Source organism: Carcharodon carcharias, chromosome 4, assembly GCF_017639515.1.
Source record: "Carcharodon carcharias isolate sCarCar2 chromosome 4, sCarCar2.pri, whole genome shotgun sequence".
NCBI classification, from domain to species: domain Eukaryota; kingdom Metazoa; phylum Chordata; class Chondrichthyes; order Lamniformes; family Lamnidae; genus Carcharodon; species Carcharodon carcharias.
The window spans coordinates 113,262,055-113,282,840 of NC_054470.1; the positions used below are offsets into that span (position 1 = coordinate 113,262,055).

At 43.1% G+C, this 20,786-nt stretch overlaps 1 protein-coding gene across 1 annotated transcript in view; it reads right to left on the reverse strand.

Moving 5' to 3' along the window:
• smc5 (structural maintenance of chromosomes 5) overlaps positions 1-20,786 on the reverse strand; it is a 160,788-nt gene that overhangs the window by 5,669 nt on the left and 134,333 nt on the right. The window contains exons 12-19 of the mRNA XM_041186111.1: positions 17,829-17,923; positions 16,732-16,864; positions 12,082-12,255; positions 8,060-8,229; positions 5,577-5,700; positions 3,358-3,480; positions 2,272-2,400; positions 995-1,090 (exon numbers count right to left, since the gene is read on the reverse strand). Coding sequence (XP_041042045.1) covers positions 995-1,090; positions 2,272-2,400; positions 3,358-3,480; positions 5,577-5,700; positions 8,060-8,229; positions 12,082-12,255; positions 16,732-16,864; positions 17,829-17,923 — 1,044 coding nt within the window. The remainder of the gene's footprint in view (positions 1-994; positions 1,091-2,271; positions 2,401-3,357; positions 3,481-5,576; positions 5,701-8,059; positions 8,230-12,081; positions 12,256-16,731; positions 16,865-17,828; positions 17,924-20,786) is intronic.

The window sequence follows — 20,786 nt, forward strand, 5'->3', positions numbered from 1 at the left end:
GGAACACCACCACCTGGAAGTTCCCCTCCAAGCCACTCATCATCCTGATTTGGAAATATATTGCCATTCCTTCACTGTCTCTGGGTCAAAATTCCTGGAACTCCCTTCCTAACAGCACTGTGGGTGTACCTACACCGCATGGACTGCAGCGGTTCAAGAAGGCAGCTGACCACCACCTTCTCAAGGGCAACTAGGAATGGGCAATAAATGCTGGGCTAGCCAGCGAAGCCCACACCCTATGAATGAATATATAAAGAAACCCTTATTTTGAAACTGTGCCCCCTCATTCTAGATTACCTCATGAGAGGAAACACCCTCTCAGAATCTACCCCGGCAAACCCCCTCAGAATCATTATGTTTCAATAAATTACTCAGTAAATCTCTGCATTTCCCCCAGATCTGTTAAAGAACCATCTTTAGACAACTGTAGCAAGTGTTTGTAATGACTTTACTATGCAGCACGTTCACATCCAGAGTGACAGGGATATTTAGTGCAGCTAGTGACAGAAGTTCCCTTTGGCCATTATAAATGTAATAATGGTGCAATCAGCTGAATTACATATTTTTGACTGTGCTCAAATAAGTTTCTAATTAAAATTTTCAACCATTACCTGAAACAACTAATCTTGTCAAATATTTCAATGCTGCTTGTGAGGCCTTGCCTCAAGTTAGTTACTGTGTTGCTCTGTATTTCAACAGTGCCTACACTTGAAAAGTAGTTAACTGTCCCTAAAGCACTTCAAGACGTCCCAAGATCATGAAAGGTGCTATAAAAAAGGTTCTTTCTAATCTTTTTCTACATCTTTACCTTAAATTATGGTTGGAATTGGTTCCCCATTACACAAACGCACAGGAGCATCAATGTTACTTGTTCATCCCAAATTCAGGAGAATCACAAAGGTATACTTGGGGTTAATTACATTGCTTTCAACATGAATGACTAAGTTCATTTATTTCTAAACCCTATCTGTTTAAAAACAAACTGTACTCTTACTGAAGAATTCAAGCCTGTGAAACAGGATGCTCTGGATCTTTCTTCATTAAGCGAAGCATCTATTTCATCCAGTGAATTTGGAAGACTTTGAAATGCCTGAGAAAGAGAGAAAACAATCAAACTAAGTTCATAGGAAATTGAAATGGCTCATTCCAACTTCAAGGCAATTTAAAAACAAACACCAATATCCAATATTAGATCAAGCAGTCAGTGACACTGATGCTTCGACCAAAGTCTTATTTGCAGGTCAGGACTCTTAACAGCCTTATCCTCAAGTGCTCACAGGAAAAAACAATGGGGTAGATTTAACTGTGGCCACCTTGGGTAACCGGGGAGACAGCAGCCCTGAAATGGCCAACCCCCATTTACTCCATGTGGTGGCAGCCACCATCCTCAAAGGAGCTGTGCCAACCTTCCTTCGCTCCGTCCCACCCCTTGTCTTCAGAGAGCACAGTTGCTGTTGTGCATGCAACAACAAATGTGGCTGTGCATGTAATACAGAATCCAACAACTTCCTTTCCATTTGCATGACAATGATTATTTTCAAGAAAAATTTACGTCGAAAATTCATGGTTTTATTCCAGTTCACCCACTTATACTGAAGTTGATTTATCCAGATATTTTTGTAATATTTTCCTAAATCATCACCATGTACAAAACTACAAACTGGAATTCATAGCCACCTTCCAAATAATCCGCAATTTTAATATTGAGGCAACACCTGTACAAATTTTGGAAATAAACAACTATTATTACATTTCGCATCTTTTGGCTATAGTTGGCAATTTTATGGCCATAGAACCACTGCACCTTTCATTATCAATAGAGAAACATGAAAGTTAATGAGGACTGTACACTCTGGGAGCCACTGGATTTGTACTTCATTCAGTTTAAACCAGGATTAATCTATTCAGCAGCTCTTTCCCACCCAGTACAGTGGCCAGTTGTACATTATGTTCATCAGTAACACCAGTCAACATGATTCATTACTTTTTGAAGTCCCATTAATAAATGTCGACCATACATGCGTACATATTATGACAGGCCTGGGCTGGGATTTTCCACTCCAGTCGTGGCGGGACCCGCCACAGGAGATTGAGCGACCCAGCCAAAAGTCCACTGACTTTCAGCATGACCGGACAATCCCAGCGACTGGCGGGGCCAGAAAATCCTCCCCAAGGTCATACAAATATCACTTCAGACTGATAAAGTGCCATGACTGCATTTTCCCTCAGTGTTACATCTTGGCTATAATCCAGCAATTCATCTCTACTTACTGTCATCAGCTCTGAAGGGATGTAATTTTGATTAGGATCCAGGTCACAGGTCTGCCTGGCTGCTTTCATACGCTCTTTGCACATATTTAGAAGTCTGCGTTTTTTCTCATCCAGCTCTGCATATTGTTGCTGTGATCCACAATAGAAATGATTTCATTTGAGAATAAACAGCAATGTAAGAAGTTACAAGTGCAGTGATTATCTAGTAAAGGGACTCTCCATTGCTTCATCTCAGATTTTCCCAATAAAGCTCAAGGGGCTACAAAAACATTTGCATGATCCTTTCACTAATGAGTACTTTAAATCAAACACACCAAACACTTACGCTCCATTTTTTTTAAGGTGTACAACATCCTTCTACCCCATGAATTCCCAACACTATATTTTCTCCTGAATATGCAACTAACCTTACCACTTCATTTTGCTAGTGAGTGAATATAAAATTTAGAAAAATTGAATTACAATTATGTATGCTGAGAAGCACAGGAACCTCAAATCAAACTTAAACAATTGGAATATAAACTTTTGTGCATGCTATTCTTACCAAATGTATTTTATAGGCAAATATAGCTTTTCTTAAATTAACAATAACCCACATAACAATATGAACAGCTCACAATGTACACACATGTTACATGCTAATAAATTAATCTAATTTTCTGCCACTATCCTCAATGCCATATACTTAGTGTAGTGTCAGGCATCTTGGCCCGATAGGAAGATTCATGGTGTGGAATGTGTTCAAAGAGCAACTAAAGTTCCTGGTTATGAAAAGACACTTGCAGTACTGAACTGATTTTTGTTTAAGGAAAAGACTGAAGGGACACTTGATCCGGGTATTTTAAAATACTGAGAGAAATGGATTATATCAATTCAATAAGAGTACCTAACTTGAATTGCTAGAACAGATGCATTGAAGGAGAAGCTGGATAAGTATGAAGGAGAAAGGAATAGAAGATTATGCTGATAGAGTGAGATGAAGTAATGTGGGAGGAAGCTCGAGTGGCGCATACACACTGACATGGCCCAACTGAGTCAAATGCCCTGTGGCTGCAGTCTAATTCTATGTAACAGAATTGAAGGTACCTCTTTCATTTTTTGTTCCGCGGCTGACTCTTTACATTCCGTTTCCAGCCGGTTCTTCTGATAAGTTAATGATGTGTTTTCAAGAACAAAGCCGACTTTCTCCATGTTCAGTGTCAGGCAGGTCTGGAAAGAAAATGCTGCAACCTTGGTATTGGAAACACTACGATTCTTCTGTTCTTCCCTAGCCCCAAAGTTCCACCAATACAAAATCCAGGGACTAATGTTAATGCTTTCTTTTTATTTGTTCATGGGGTGTGAGCATCACTAGGAAGGCCAGCATTTATTGCCCATCTCTAATTGCCCTCGAGAAAGTGGTGGTGAGCTGCCCTCTTGAACTGCCACAGTCCATGTGGTGTAGGTACACCTGCAGTGCTGTTTGGGATGGAGTTCCAGGATTTTGACCTAGTGACAGACTTGGGTGGAAACTTGGAGATGGTGGTGTTCCCATGCACCTGCTGCCCTTGTATTGTAGAATTGATGCTATTGAAGGAGCCTTGGTGAGCTGCTGCTGTGCATCTTGTGTATGGTACACAATGCTACCACTGTGCATTGCTGGTGGAGGGAATGAATGTTTAAGTAGTGGATGGGAGGCCACTCAGGTGGGTTGCTATGTCCTGGGTGGTGTTGAGCTTCTTGAGCGTTGTTTGAACTGTAACAGGCAAATGAGGAGAATTTCATCACATTCCTGATTTGTGCCTTATAGATGGCAGACTGGCTTTGGGGAGTCAGGCATGAGTTACTTGTGTAGAAACCCAGCCTCTGACCTGCTCTTGTAGCCACAGTATATTTGTGGCTCGTCCAGTTAAGTTTCTGGTCATCTGTGACCCCCCTCAGGATGTAGATGGTGGGGGATTCAATTATGCCAATTCCTTTGACTGTCAAGGAGAGGGTTAGATTCTCTCTTGCTGCTTAGGTCTCAGCTAGAGCACTGCGTGCAATTCTAAGCACCACACTGTAGGAAGGATGTGAAGGCTTTAGAGATGGTACAGAAGAGATTTACTATAGACTGGAGAAGCTGGGGCTTTTCTCCTTTCAGCAGAGAAGGCTAAGAGAAAATGGTGTTTAAAATCTCATGAAGTGTTTAAATAGACCGAATACAATGATTGAAGGGTCGAAATTCAGAGGGCACAAATTCAAGGCGATTGACAAAAGAACAAAGGGAGACAAGGAGGAAAATATGCTTTTTTAAAAAATGAACAAGTGGCTGTGACCTGGAATGTGCTACCTGAAAGGGCTTGGTGAAAAAAAATTACAAGGGAAGAGCAGAAGTGTGGATTACTTTTCAAAGGAGCCTGTGCGGTCTCGATGGGCCAAATGGGCTCTCTTTCTATTGCTCTACAATTCTGAGATTCTATTTTTTAAGTGCGACTTGAGTCCTAATAGAAAATCTAAATGCCAAAATGTTCTCCAGCTTCGTTTAGTCCATCTCCCCAAAGTCTTGCCATTAATGATATGGTTACCTTGGAGATAATTTGACCTGGGAGGTGTAAGCTAGTTGCGCCTACAAGCTTCCTCTTAAATTATTCCAAAACCCAACCAACCTGATGTGATACAAGTTAGGATGTGAACGGCACCCTCTGATCATTCCTACTTGTCCTCTAACTCACTGAGGGTAAAAGGAATTCCATTAAAAACTCCCATCCTATCACAAGCACCTTAAAACAGGAGAAGGGGCTGCAGAAGTTTAGGAAATGAATTTCCTAGGTTGGACAGCTGAAAATGGAGCACTCAAAATCCAGAATGTACAAGAGGCTGGAACCAGAGGAGTACAGAGATCTCAGAGGGTTGTGAGCTGGGGGAGGTTACAGAAATAGGGCGGGATGAGGAGGCCATGGACTGATTAAAAAACAAGGATGAGAATTTTAAAATCGAGGCATAGCATTTATATGAGAGTGCCCCATGGGTAATTTTAAAGCACGTGCTTTTTTTTGTTTAAACCAGTCGATTGCACATGCATGTTTCTGCATACACAGGGTTGCTTTAGGGTCTTGAATATTCTTTCATTTAAAGTACAGATTTGCGATTTGCTCATGTAACTGAATATTTTTTTTACAAGCCAGTGATTTTTTTTCTTTACAAAAGGAAAGCATTTTCGCAAATTAACAAAAAACTTTTCCAGCATATTTTGCTAATGATAACTTATTCATTGAATTAAGGAGTTATGGAGGCAATATTTTTTGTGGAAATATTGAATGACAATAAATTATTTTAAGACTCACCCTAATAAACTGAGTTAATTCTGAAACTAACTTGGCTTTTTGGGTATAGATTGCCTTCATTTTTGCATTAGCTTTTCGTTCTTCCTCTTCAAGATTGATAGTATCCATCTCCATCTGCTTCAGACTGAGAACAAGTTGTTAAATGGGAGGGAAGAAGAGTAGCTCATCTGTTAACATTCAAGTACTTCCAATGCCAAGACTACCTTCACCTGAGCAAATGCTTTGTTACTGATGTTACTAAGTAACTACAGTATGCTCATGCACAATGCAGTGATGACTAAAATAACAACTGCAACCCTACAGTGTCTGATTAAAGTTGCCAACTAATAGCCTTCCAGCCCAATGGTTTTCATAGTTAATCTCTTTCAAGTTGTCACGGAAGTATAATAATTCTCTTATTATTATTGTGGTTTATTGTAAAAATAGGTTAACAGTAGGGTTTGGACAGTTTCTGTGTGTGTGTGCATGTGTGTGTGGGATTTAATTGAATTGGAGACAGCTGGTCTGGAGGCTTTGACTCATCAAAAGAAGCTAGGTTTGAAATGCTAAATACGTAAACGTGGCTGAAGCCTTAGAATGTGAGGTGAGGAGAGTTTGCATTTTTAGATAAATCAGGGCAGTTTGAATTTCAAAGAGATGGTAGGACGTTACACCTAGCCAGAGAAGCTAGGCCAAGCAGCGTGTTTATTTCTTCCCAAAGTTTACTGACAACGTTAGCACCATGAAAAGATTTATATTATGAGAAAGGTAAAGTTCCAAAGACATATGGGAACAATGAGATTTACATTAAAAGGGAGAAACATGTATAAAAGAGAATGAGGCTACATATCAGGGAAGGCATTGTAAGATCTATCATAAGTGTGAGAAGCCTCCAGTATTTGTGCATTAACCTTGCTGTCTACAGAAACCAAAGCTGGGAAAAACCACTTTGAATTCTATTGTCCAGGGTATTGTGTTGACTTCCCTGGATGTGTTTAAAATCTATTTTTTTAACCATTGCCTTAACGGGGGTGTAACTGGAAGCTAGGTTAATTAGGGGTTTTAGATGTTATTACAGTAGTAATTTGTAGACCTATGTATGAAATCTGCTTGAAATATTTTCTTTGGTTAATAAATGTTTAATTTAGATTTTTAAAAAAATTCTGAAGTCTTGGTGGACTTACTACTTCTGAATTCAGAGCACACACCTCGAAATAAATAAATTGCAAAACCATTGTGATAGCGTGATCAAGTTACCCTCATAGATTTGATCCGCCTGACACGCATCATCTGCCACGTCATAACAAGGTGAGTAACCTGGCATAAGTTACTGAAAAAGTCAATGAAGAATTATTAAGACAAAGTTTAGAAGATGTTTCAATTGTCACTGGCTCGCATGTCAGCACTGCCTCTGTTCAACTCATTATCTGAAGCCACATAGGCTAATAAAGCAGATTTCAGGCCTGATACACTAATTCAATGGAACAAAGTTTCAATTTTAAGGTACTTTTTGGCATGTTATCACTTTGCTGCAGAGTGTACCCAAGAGCAGATAATGTTTGGCTAATGACGCCAGCTTTCAACACCATTTACTTACAGCAATACAGTCTGATGCCTTGGTTTGCACAATTCAAGGTTTATTTTGCATTGGTTATTACGCAATTCAAGGTATATTTTGGACGGATTTTAGATAATTCAAGATAAGGTGCATAATCCTGAATTGTATTTGGAGGCAGTCTTGTATCAAAGAGTGGCAAACCAGGATTAAAAGAGTAGCAAGCTCAGTTACCCAATGCATGTCGCAAATTAATATAAAATGCAATTCACAGATTTTTAAGAACTTCTTTGATTTGAAATTACAGGAGTGAAGTCATCGCATTAATGCTAGCAATTTTATAATTAAATGTTACCAAAAATGTAACAAGAATTTTAAGCAGCCACATGAAGTGTAAAGTCAAGGAATATTCAAACCTTAGTATGTTCAATCCCAATACAACAAATATTCTTATGAAATGGGGTAGTAGTAATTTGTAGACCTATGTATGAAATCTGCTTGAAATATTTTTTGTTAATAAATGTTTAATTTAGATTTTAAAAAAAACTGAATGAATAAAAATGAATAAATTCTTCTCACTAAATGGTTTCATAAAATATTATTTCTTTAATTATACACACAAAGATGATATACCCCATATTATACTGATTTATACTCCCCTGCCATTCGTCTATCACTAAGTTACACAAGGGTAATAAAACTTATTCTCAAAAACCAGTCTATCAAAAACACCTAGCCAGATATTTGGTTTAACTTATTCAGCTTTCTTTGTTGGGCTGGGGTAACTCAGTTTACCGAACAGTTAAAAAAAAATCTAACTTTGCAAGATCCCTTTCTTCTTTGTATAAAATGTGCATGGAAATCACTGATATCTTGACTACATGGAGCTGAGTGGTTGGAGATAGTTTACAATAAATAATCTAGGAGCAGTGTGAGGCAGAGCCCATACCTATCATTTTTTGCGCTGATTTTTTGTTCTAGTTGCCTTCTCCTGCTCTTCATCTCCAAAAGTTCTTTCTTCTTTGTCCTCAATTCATTATCTTTACACTCAAGATGTCTTTGTCTCTCAGAAAATTCAGCAATGCGTGACTCTACTGCATGCAGATTTGCAGTTACTCCCTGTGAACGAAGCAGAAGTCTGATTCACTATATTCTGAAGTCTGATGTAAGTAACCATCTTTGATTCCTCGTTCATTGAGTGTGCTCACCCTTCTCATTCAAATTAAAGGACAGCTATCTAACTGGAGGAGGAACAGTGACACTGTACCATTAAAGTGCAGCTCCTCAACACATACTTGGATCACTGTATACAAACTCTGCCAGCAAGTTACAGTGTAAATTATATGTGATTTGAATGATGGAGGAAAATGTCTAACTGATGGCACAGTTAGGGGATGCAGTGGCTTAGTGGTATTGCCACTGGACTAGTAACCGACAGATCCAGGGTAATGCTCTGTGGACCAGGGTTCGATTCCCACCATAGCAGGTGGTGAAATTTGAATTCAATAAAAAAAATTCTAGTTAATTAAAAGTCAAATGATGACCATGAAACCACTGCCGATTGTTGTAAAAATCCACCTGGTTCACTAATGTCCTTTAAGGAAGGAAATCTGCTGTCCTTACCTGGTCTGGCCTACATGTGACTCCAGACCCACATCAATGTGGTTGACTCCTAAATGCCTTCAGAAATGACCCAGCAAACCACTCTGTTCTCAAGGGCAAATAGGGATGGGCAATAAATGCTCGCCTGGCCTGCAATGCCCTTATCTCCTGAATGAATTAAAAAAAAAAACACCCAGAGATCCCCACGCCAGCAGGATTTGGCCAGTAAAATGGTTTGACACCGGAGCCCTCAGTTGTGGCAAGATGCCACCTTCTCACAATCGCCCAAAATGTTTTGAGGTTATTTATGCTGATATTGAGTAACTAACTCAGTAACATTTTAATTCACCACAGCAACCAGCCTGAAAACCTAATGCTGAGAAAAAGCATTCTGAACATGGAACGGCAAATATTGTGTTAAAAATCTAACTTGGGCAGCCCAGGTAAAATTCAAATTGTCACACCTGGGCAACAAACATCTTACTCAAGTATTGGTAAATATCTTGCACAATCCACTAAGTAAGGTAGTAGAGTCAAAAACAGTGGAGTTCAAACAGCAATTGGGCAAAAAAGCTGATAGTCAGAACGCTACAGCGATGAATAGCCATTTCATGTTCTGAGCTCATTCAAATGCTCTGACACTAGTGTTCTCAACCTTTTTGCTTCCAGAGTCCCCTTTCTATGTTGTAAAAATCCCAGAGACTTCCTGTAACTAGTCACCGATGCTGTGCACCAGGTTGAGAATCAGGTGTGGGACAAGGGCACCAGAGTGAGGCTTAGGTGAGGGATGTGCTAACGTATTGCAGCTGCGAGCCATTTTGTCCCTGCGTGGACAGCAAAGCTCAGTTACAGGCCATTGGCTGAATCGAGTGGCTATGGAACACATGCATGGGTTTAAGAATTCATTAGAGACAGGCACGCATGGATTGTGTGGAGCTTGATTTCTACATGTTATTGGCAAACTCCTCAGAATCTTCTTGTGGCTGCCCCTGAGAACGCATGCTCTATCCAACATCATATCTGACTCACCCATCATCCTGTGATCTCTAATCTACATCAGCTACCCAACAACTCAATAAAATTCTTGCCCGCTTTAAATCTTTACATGGCCTTGCCCGTCACAATCTCTCTAACAGTCTCCAGCTTTACAACCCACCATGAACCCTGCGTTCCTCCAACTCTGGTCTCTTGTGCATCTCTGCTTCCTTCACCTCACCATTTAGAGTGGGGAATGGAACAGAGGGGTGAGGTATGGAACAGAGGAGTGGGGTATGGAACAGAGGGGTGGGGGATGGAACAGAGGGGTGGGGGTGGGCTATAAAACAGAGGGGAGGGGGTGGGGTATATATCAGAAGGGAGGGGAGGGGAGGAGATGGGGGTGGGGGATGGAACAGAGGGAAGGGGGTGAGGAATAGAACAGAGGGTTGGGGGTGGGGGATGGAACAGAGGGGAGGGGTGGGGATGAGTGTTGGGGCATAAGGTGATTTAAGCATAAGGTTGAGAATTTTGAACAAGGTGTTTGGGACCAGAAGAGACAGTAAATCAGTGAAGGCAGGGGTGATGGGTTAACAGGACCTAGCGTGGGATAAGATACAGACAGCAGAGTTTTGAGTGAGTTGAAGTACAGTCTGCAGAGTTTGAATAAGGATAACACTGGGTCTCTAATAGTACAAAATCCCCCTCTGACATGTGGGTCCCAATTCCGCATTAAACAACAACACCCCTTGCCCCCTCCCCCTCCACCCACCCCCCACTTTAACCTTTAACATGCCTCCGGCAAACCTAAAGGGACCTTCCTGTTTACAGTACAGTGAATGGGGCTGGGTAAAATGAATCTCTGTATCAGAGCACAGGGTGAAAATAAGACCTTTAGAGACAAGGCGATACAACTAACACTCGCTTAGGGGAGAAAAATGAAGCAGCAAAAACACACATAAGTGAGATGGGCTTGGAGGCTCTGAGCTGTGAGACTGAAACAAACGGCCAAGAAACGGTGAGGGGGTCGGTAACATGTCGCTCACACATCTCCTACCTAACTGCCTCATTCACTCTGATCTTCTGGGGATCCAAACCCCTCGCCCTGCAGGCCACTTCGTATATTCAAATCTGATAACCCCAGTCTCATTGGCTCACACAAGTGCAGCTCTGTACAGCTGGTCAACTGTTTAAAGCAGGTATCTTTTAGTGATCCCGGAAGACAGGTGAAATATATTTTTATTCAGCAAACTCTTATCTGAAAGGAAATGCCTTTTCGATTCAAATTAAGCTCCAAAAGCATTTTAAAAATCGTAGATCAGAAAATGCAGTTTTGAAAGTGTTGCAACTATTCAGGAGTGACATGAGCAATGCATTGTACACAATACACATCTGGTTACTTTTGGTGGACCCCTTGAAACTTGCTCATGGGTGCCTAAAGGGCCATGATGTCCCCAGTTGAAAACATTCAGATACAAAAAACTTGTATCATTAGCCAAAATAAGGAATCAGCTAGCAGCAATGGATTTTGATTTTACCAAAATAATCCAAATTTTCCTGCAACAAATACACCACACAAGGTTGCTTTCACCAATACTTTGTAATTTTCCGGAGTTGCGTGTCTGGTGTTCATCCAGTTGCAGGTCATGTCTGAAACGTAAAGCGCGAAAAAATAGGGCTAGATTTTACTGTAGAAATGACTGTGAGGCTAACAACACTCACTGTTATTAGAGCTATCAGGCAGCCACCTCAGACATCTGCAGTTAAATGCAAAAACACTGTCCAAGGGTCTTACTCCTCCAAAAGGTGCAAAATAACAACATCTTACCAAGAAACTCGGCACTTGGAAGGAAGGAAAGTTACCGTACTTATATGATAGATACCCACTAAGCTCACAAAAAACATTTTGGCTTGGCCCTAAGAACAAGAGAAGCAGCAGGAATAGTCCATGCAACCCATCAAGCTTGCTCCGTCATTCAGTAAGATCACGCATGAATTTTTACATCAACTCCACCTTACCCCTCCCTCATATGCTAAGATTTCCTTAATGATCAAAAACCTACTAATCTGTCATGAATATACTCGGCAACTAAGCATCCACAGTCCCTGGGGTAGAAAAATCCATTAAAATTCATAACATTCAGTGAAGAGATTTCTCATTCAGTCCGAAATGGTTGACTCCTTACCCCAAGACTATGAGCCCTAGTTCTAGACTCTTAAGCTAGGGGAAACAGCCTCTCGGCTTCTACCCTGTTAAAGCCCTCTACAAGACTACAAGAACAAGTAATTGGAACATCAGGCGGCTGGGATATATTATTCTGAACACAAAACAGAATGATTTTTTCCTCCTTGCACATGCATACCAAAAGCCAATATAATTGTAGAAAATTTTACTTTTGATTGATCCTCCAATCGTCTTCTTTCCTTTGCATCCACCTGAACAGTGAGAAACTTCGCATCTCTTAACTGTGTATTGCTTGAAATTATTTTATTTGAATAAATGGATTTCTTTACGGTGTATCGTTCTTCTCCTGTATAGATCTGACGTAGTTGCGTTTCACTTATTACCTGTAGAAAATCAACAATGTTGATATGGTGCTGTGGTACAAACTGCTCCACTTTCACCTTGAAGCTTTAGACTCCACGTGGAGCAACATTCTGCTTTAAACAAAACTATAAAAATCGTTTAAAAATAAATCTTGACCAATATTCTCTTCCTGAAATTCAAATTATTTTAGCACAGCTTGCATTAAACCTGTACAAGGCTTAACGAAATTGTGCAACCAGAACTGGTGCAAATCAAGTGAATACTATCAATCATTCCAAAGCTTCTCCAACAGTAACCTGCTTGATTGCTGTAAAAATTGGTCAGTGTAAAAAACTAAGTAGCCGTTTCTCAAAACCTGTTCCTACATCAACTGGAAAACCATCACCCTTAACAAAATAACTTTGCTGCCAAAAGCATATGCCTCTTCATTATCTCCAATCTGATTACAGATAATCTATTGGAATACGATCACTGGTATATCATTTGATCCTAAGCACTCCAATTAAAATGTGTTACTACAGAAGGTGCTTCCACTTGTGAAGGAGATCGAAACTAGGGGTCATAAATATGAGATAGTCACGAATATAGAAAATACCCAACAGGGAGTTCAGCAGCAACACCTTTACCCAGAGAGCAGTGGGAATATGCAACTCACCACTGCAAGGAGTAAAAACAAAAAAACTGCGGATGCTGGAAATCCAAAACAAAAACAAAAACAGAATTACCTGGAAAAACTCAACAGGTCTGGCAGCATCGGCGGAGAAGAAAAGAGTTGACGTTTCGAGTCCTCATGACCCTTCGACAGAACTTGAGTTCGAGTCCAAGAAAGAGTTGAAATATAAGCTGGTTTAAGGTGTGTGTGTGGGGGGCGGAGAGAGAGAGGTGGAGTGGGGGTGTGGTTGTAGGGACAAACAAGCAGTGATAGAAGCAGATCATCAAAAGATGTCAACAACAATAGTACAAAAGAACACATAGGTGTTAAAGTTAAAGTTGGTGATATTATCTAAACGAATGTGCTAATTAGGAATGGATGGTAGGGCACTCAAGGTATAGCTCTAGTGGGGGTGGGGAGAGTGTAAAAGATGTAAAAAAAAATTTTTTTTTATAATGCAAATAGGTGGGAAAAGGAAAATCTATATAATTTATTGGGGAAAAAAAAGGAAGGGGGAAACAGAAAGGGGGTGGGGATGGGGGAGGGAGCTCACGACCTAAAGTTGTTGAATTCAATATTCAGTCCGGATGGCTGTAAAGTGCCTAGTCGGAAGATGAGGTGCTGTTCCTCCAGTTTGCGTTGGGCTTCACTGGAACAATGCAGCAAGCCAAGGACAGACATGTGGGCAAGAGAGCAGGGTGGAGTGTTAAAATGGCAAGCGACAGGGAGGTTTGGGTCATTCTTGCGGACAGACCGCAGGTGTTCTGCAAAGCGGTCGCCCAGTTTACGTTTGGTCTCTCCAATGTAGAGGAGACCACATTGGGAGCAACGAATGCAGTAGACTAAGTTGGGGGAAATGCAAGTGAAATGCTGCTTCACTTGAAAGGAGTGTTTGGGTCCTTGGACGGTGAGGAGAGAGGAAGTGAAGGGGCAGGTGTTGCATCTTTTGCGTGGGCATGGGGTGGTGCCATAGGAGGGGGTTGAGGAGTAGGGGGTGATGGAGGAGTGGACCAGGGTGTCCCGGAGGGAGCAATCCCTACGGAATGCCGATGGGGGGGGGGGGGTGAAGGGAAGATGTGTTTGGTGGTGGCATCATGCTGGAGTTGGCGGAAATGGCGGAGGATGATCCTTTGAATGCGGAGGCTGGTGGGGTGATAAGTGAGGACAAGGGGGACCCTATCATGTTTCTGGGAGGGAGGAGAAGGCGTGAGGGCGGATGCGCGGGAGATGGGCTGGACACGGTTGAGGGCCCTGTCAACGACCGTGGGTGGAAAACCTCGGTTAAGAAGGAGGACATGTCAGAGGAACTATTTTTGAAGGTAGCATCATTGGAACAGATGCGACGGAGGCGAAGGAACTGAGAGAATGGGATGGAGTCCTTACAGGAAGCGGGGTGTGAGGAGCTGTAGTCGAGATAGCTGTGGGAGTCGGTGGGTTTGTAATGGATATTGGTGGACAGTCTATCACCAGAGATTGAGACAGAGAGGTCAAGGAAGGGAAGGGAAGTGTCAGAGATGGACCACGTGAAAATGATGGAGGGGTGGAGATTGGAAGCAAAATTGGTAAATTTTTCCAAGTCCCGACGAGAGCATGAAGCGGCACCGAAGTAATCATCAATGTACCGGAGAAAGAGTTGTGGAAGGGGGCCGGTGTAGGACTGGAACAAGGAATGTTCCACATACCCCATAAAGAGACAGGCATAGCTGGGGCCCATGCGGGTACCCATAAGGAGTAGTTGAGGCAAACAGCACTGATACATTTAAAGGAAGCAACATAAACACAATAGAAAAAGAAAGACTTGCATTTATATAGCACCTTCCATGTTCACTGGATATCTCAAAATGATTTACAACCGATGAAGTGCTTTAGAAGTGAAGTCGCTGTTATAAACACAGCAGCCAATTTGCACACAGCACATTCTCACAAACAGCAATGTGATAATAATAATCTGTTTTTAGTGATGGTGATTGCGGGATAAATATTGGACAGGCACCAGGGAGAGCGACCCCCTTTGCTCTTCTTCGATATAGTGCCAGATGGGGCCTCGGTTTAAAAGCTCATAGAAGGATATGTGAAACTGTCTTGTTAATACTCAAGTAGTAAATGCTAAAGCAGATGCAGATCTAACCTTGGAGAGAATGAGAGGTCCATTTACTATTATCTTGATAATTCCACTATTCTCATTTACAAGACCTATTTTTGTGTTTCTTTACTTGCCCCATTACTATCTCCTTTTGCCTCGCACCATCATCCTTATTGTCATTTAATCTCTCATACTGTCCACCTCAGCAGACCTTCCCTTTTATTCTTTCCCTCCTCCTGTCTTTCACTGTCTTGTTCTTTCATAAAAGTTACTACATCTCTAACCTCTCAGTTTTGACAAAACATAATCGACCTGAAGCAACAACTCCATAGAGACTGCCAGACCTGATGAGTATTTCTTACATTTCCCATTTTTATTTCAGATTTCCAGCATTTGCAATATTTAGCTTTTGCATTTACATTTATCTGATGTTACTTAAAGAAAGCTGAGGTAATTCAGCCCCTTGCTTGTATATGTAATTGCTCACTAGGAGTCTGGGATTATTCCTAATGACTGAAGGGTGGCTGAATGTTGTGCTGATATTCAAGAAGGGCAGCAAGTCTGACTGGGAAATTATAGGCCCATTTAACAAGACATCAGTTATAGGAAAGTTGTTAAAAGAGATCATTATATGCTCTATAACCACCTATACAGTGAAGGGGTATTAGAGAGAAGCAACATGAATTCTGGAAAAATATATTTTCTGACCAACCTGTCTGAACTGTGCAAAGCTGCTACCTGCTTGATGTCTGGACGCCGTATATTTTCAGAAAATTTTTGACAAGATACCACAGAAGAAGTTACAACACAAGACAGTCCCAGGAGAGTGGAGGGCAGATCCTGGGTTAAAGGGGGAATCGGCTGCATTTTTATGGACAGAGTTTGATCACGAATGGTCGTTGCGCCGCATGGAGACCAGTAACAAGTGGAGTACCACATAGGTCAGTGCTGAGACCATTACTCTTCATGATATATAATCAGTGATCTGGATATGGGCTTTGATGATACTGTCTGCAAGTTTGGTTAGGCCTAACTAGAATACTGCATCTACTTTTGGCTCCCTCATTTGGTCAGAAATAAATGCCCTGGAAAAGTTTCAGAGGAGAGTCACTAGATTCATATCTAGTCTGAAATCTTAGCTAGTCTTAGTTATCAGGATACAATTAGGAATTTCGGACTTGTCACTCTTTTTAAAAAAATGTAGACTTCAGGGAGATTTAATCAACATAGACAAGATGGTACGAATGGCTCCCGTGTTGTATTTTTGTGTTGTATTGTTCTATTCTATGATTTAAAATGACAAAGAATCTAGACTGTGCACAAAAAGTCAGATTATTTGAATTAGATAGATTAGGCAGAGCGAGAGGGCATGTGGACTGTTACCCCAGCTAGAATTGAATTTGACGTCAGCAGGTTTATCTTTCTTCACAGAATCACTTGCTTCTTAAATAAGTTGCCAGCTTCTGCAGTGAGTACTGGCTCATTGCAAACACTAGAGGCTGATATGAAAGGTGGAGATGTTGTCAAATGCATGACGTGGTAACAGTTACCCCTGAATAAAACCAAGTTTCAGGGTAATGAGGAATGAATCAGAATTCTTTCTCTGTATTTTTAAATCCTTTTACTGACCCCTCTCCCAAGAAACTACATGGCCCCTAATCAGTGGGTGGGTTATGTTGCCTTGGCTAAACAGGACAGTCTCAATGGACCAATTGGTCACTTGATGTACTTTAAAAATAAAGATCAATTAAAAACACCTACCCTTTCGATCATCATTTTGGTCCTTGCAGTCCCTATGGGAACATCGTAAACTTTGTATTGCTCGCATAGATAACTCATTACAGGTTCCGGTGCATCAATCAGCTCTCGCAAGTAGGATATAAAGCCATACATTCTGTTTAAAATAAAAAACAGGTCACTGTTAAATGGGATATAGTAAATCAAAATGTTGAAAAGTAAGGTTTACAAAGGAGTGAGGAAACTCAACTGTGCAATTACAGATTTTTACTTGTTACTAAAGGCAAAAACGATCTACCCAATGAATAGTAGCGATTGCTGCCATGTTAACAGACCAGATTAATAAAACTGTACAGTTAAGCAGTATAAAAATATCAAATCTGCTTGTTACTTTTGACCATTACATTAAACAAGATTATAAACTGAAACAAAGAAAAATGGAAAGAAAAACAAAGCAAATCATGCCCAGTTATATACACAATGAAACTCATATAATGTGGTAAGAATCAAGAATGAAACATTATAAAACTTATACAAAACAAAGCAATTCAGGAAGTTAGAAGAAAATTATTTATGTTGCAAGACCCCCTGCAGAAGGCTTAATGATGCAAAGATAATGTGCAGATCTAAATTCAGGCCATGTTTGCCTGTGTACGTTGCCTGCATATTAGTGGATCAAAAATAGATCTGTTAAAACAGTAAATGGGAAAAATAAAGGAATCTGGTATTTTTGATTATTATGGAAAGCAATTTACACAAAATAGCATTATTGTTGGAAAACTGCAAACTAATTAATAGAATTATATGCACTTACAGATAGAGAGATAAGCATTCAGGGTATGGGGCACAAAAGAGTAGGGCAAATCTCTTGAGCCTTTTCGAAAACTAGTCAAATAAAACAAACAAAGCAGAATGCAAAAAGCTCAAACCGTTTTTTTGATGTATGCGCTGATAGTTCTACTTGAATGAGATCTTATTTCTGCCATATGTCAATGGCAACACGATCAACATGCAAAGTTAGTAGATAAATATAATTTTAACCTCATACTTAGCTACAGTTATTTCACAATTTAAAAATAAATAATTTCAAGCAGGCGGAATGAAAAATGTAAATTACTTACTGAAGATCTTGAATCGGTCTTGTAGGTTGTCTCCCGGCAGCTGAGGTGGAAGGAGCGCACACTGCATTCACTCTTAGCCTCTGTTTATCACGAACCTGCATGTGTAATATTTATTTCAATTAACCTATTTGGGAAAATCATTCCAGTTAACGTTTTTTCCAGTTTTCTCAACTCCTGCCTCCCACACATTCCTTTTAACATTTGCTAGTTCCCTCTTCACCACACACATCACCACCATCCCCCCAACACACCCAACACCACCCCCGCACACACAACCCCCAATACACACAAACGCACGCACTGCACAAACGCATGCCCCCCACACACACACCCATCCACCACGCAGATCCTCCACAAGCAAACACACCCACCCCCTCTCATACACACACATGCACGCCCTCCTCATGCACACACAAACATACACACCCACACCCCCACCTCCCCGCACCCCCAAACCCTCGCCCTGCCCAACACACACACACAGGCCCCCAACACACGTGCGCGGCCCCCCATAAACACGCACCCCCCATACACACATTCACCAACCCGTGCACACGACCCGACATACACACATCCCCCCCGTGCACACACACTCTTCCCCCGCGCACACACACACACACTCCCCCCCGCGCACACACACATTCCCCTGCCCCATGTGCAAATATATTGCCCCCGCCCCGTGTGCACACTCACCCCGCCCCACCCACCACGCGCACACACTCACCCCACCCCACCTACCACGTGCACACACTCACCCCACCCCGCCCCACGCACACTCCTCCCCGCCCCACCCCCACACCCCACGCACACACACTCCCCCCCAACCCACTCTCCCCCCATCCCATGCACTCCCCCCCATCCCACGAACACAGACACCCCCCCACACGTGCAAACATCCCTGACTCACTCGTCCCCCCACAAGGACCCCCTCTTCCACACACGTCCCTGTCACGTACGCCACCCCACCCCACGTACACATCCTCCCCACACGTATCCACCCCCCCACACATGCACCCCCCCACACACACTACCCCCCACCACATACACACAACCCGCCACCACACACACACTATCGCCCACCACACACACACACACAACCCCCCACCACACACACACCAACCCCCACCACACACACAACACCCCCCACCACACACACACTACCCACCACACACACACACTAACCCCCACCACACACACATACACTACCCCGCCACCACACACACACTACCCCCCACCACACACACACTACCTCCCACCACACACACACTACCCCCCACCACACACGCACACACACAACCCACCACCACACGCAAACACACTACCCACCACCACACACGCACACACACTACCCCCCACCACACACACACACTACCCCCCTACACACACACACTACCCAATACACACACACACACAATACCCCCACCACACACACACACACAACACCCCCACCACACACACACACACACACACAATACCCCCACCACACACACACACAATACGCCCACCACACACACACAATACCCCCACCACACAAACACACACACAATACCCCCACCACACAAACACACACACAATACCCCCACCACACAAACACACACACAATACCCCCACCACACACACACACTAACCCCACCACACACACACACTAACCCCACCACACACACACACTACCCCCACCACACACACACACTACCCCCACCACACACACACACACTACCCCCACCACACACACATGCTGCCCCCACCACACACACACACACTACCGTCCACCACACACACACACTAACCCCACCACACACACACACTAACCCCACCACACACACACACTAACCCCACCACACACACACACTAACCCCACCACACACACATACTACATCCCACCACACACACACTACCCCCCACCACACACACACACACACACACACTACCCCCCACCACACACACACACACACACTACCCCCCACCACACACACACACACACTACCCCCCACCACACACACACACAACCCCCCACCACACACACACACTACCCCCCACCACACACACACACTTCCCCCCACCACACACACACACACACACACACTTCCCCCCACCACACACGCACACACACACACTTCCCCCCACCACACACGCACACACACACTTCCCCCCACCACACACACACACAAACACACACACACTTCAACCCACCACACACACACACACACATTTCCCCCCACCAAAAACACACACACACACAATTCCCCCCACCACACACACACACACTTCCCCCGACCACACACATATACACTTCCCCCCACCACACACATATACACACTTCCCCCCACCACACACACAAACACACTTCCCCCCACCATACACACACACACACATCCCCCCTCCACACACACACACACACACTTCCCCCCACCACACACACACACACACTTCCCCCCACCACACACACACACACACTTCCCCCCACCACACACACACACACACACACTTCCCCCCACCACACACACACACATACTTCCCCCCACCACACACACACATATACTTCCCCCCACCACACACACACACATACTTCCCCCCACCACACACACACACCCCCCACCACACACACAACCCCCCACCACACACACACACACTACCCCCCACCACACACACACGCCACCCCCCACCACACACACACGCCACCCCCCACCACACACACTACCCCCCACCACACACACACACTACCCCCCACCACACACACTACCCCCCACCACACACACTACCCCCCACCACACACACACCACCTCCACACCACACACACTACCCCCACCACACACACACACACTACCCCCCACCACACACACACACACACTACCCCCCACTACACACACACTACCCCCCACCACACACACACACACACACACTCTACCCCCCACCACACACACTACCCCCCACCACACACACACACACACAACCCCCCAC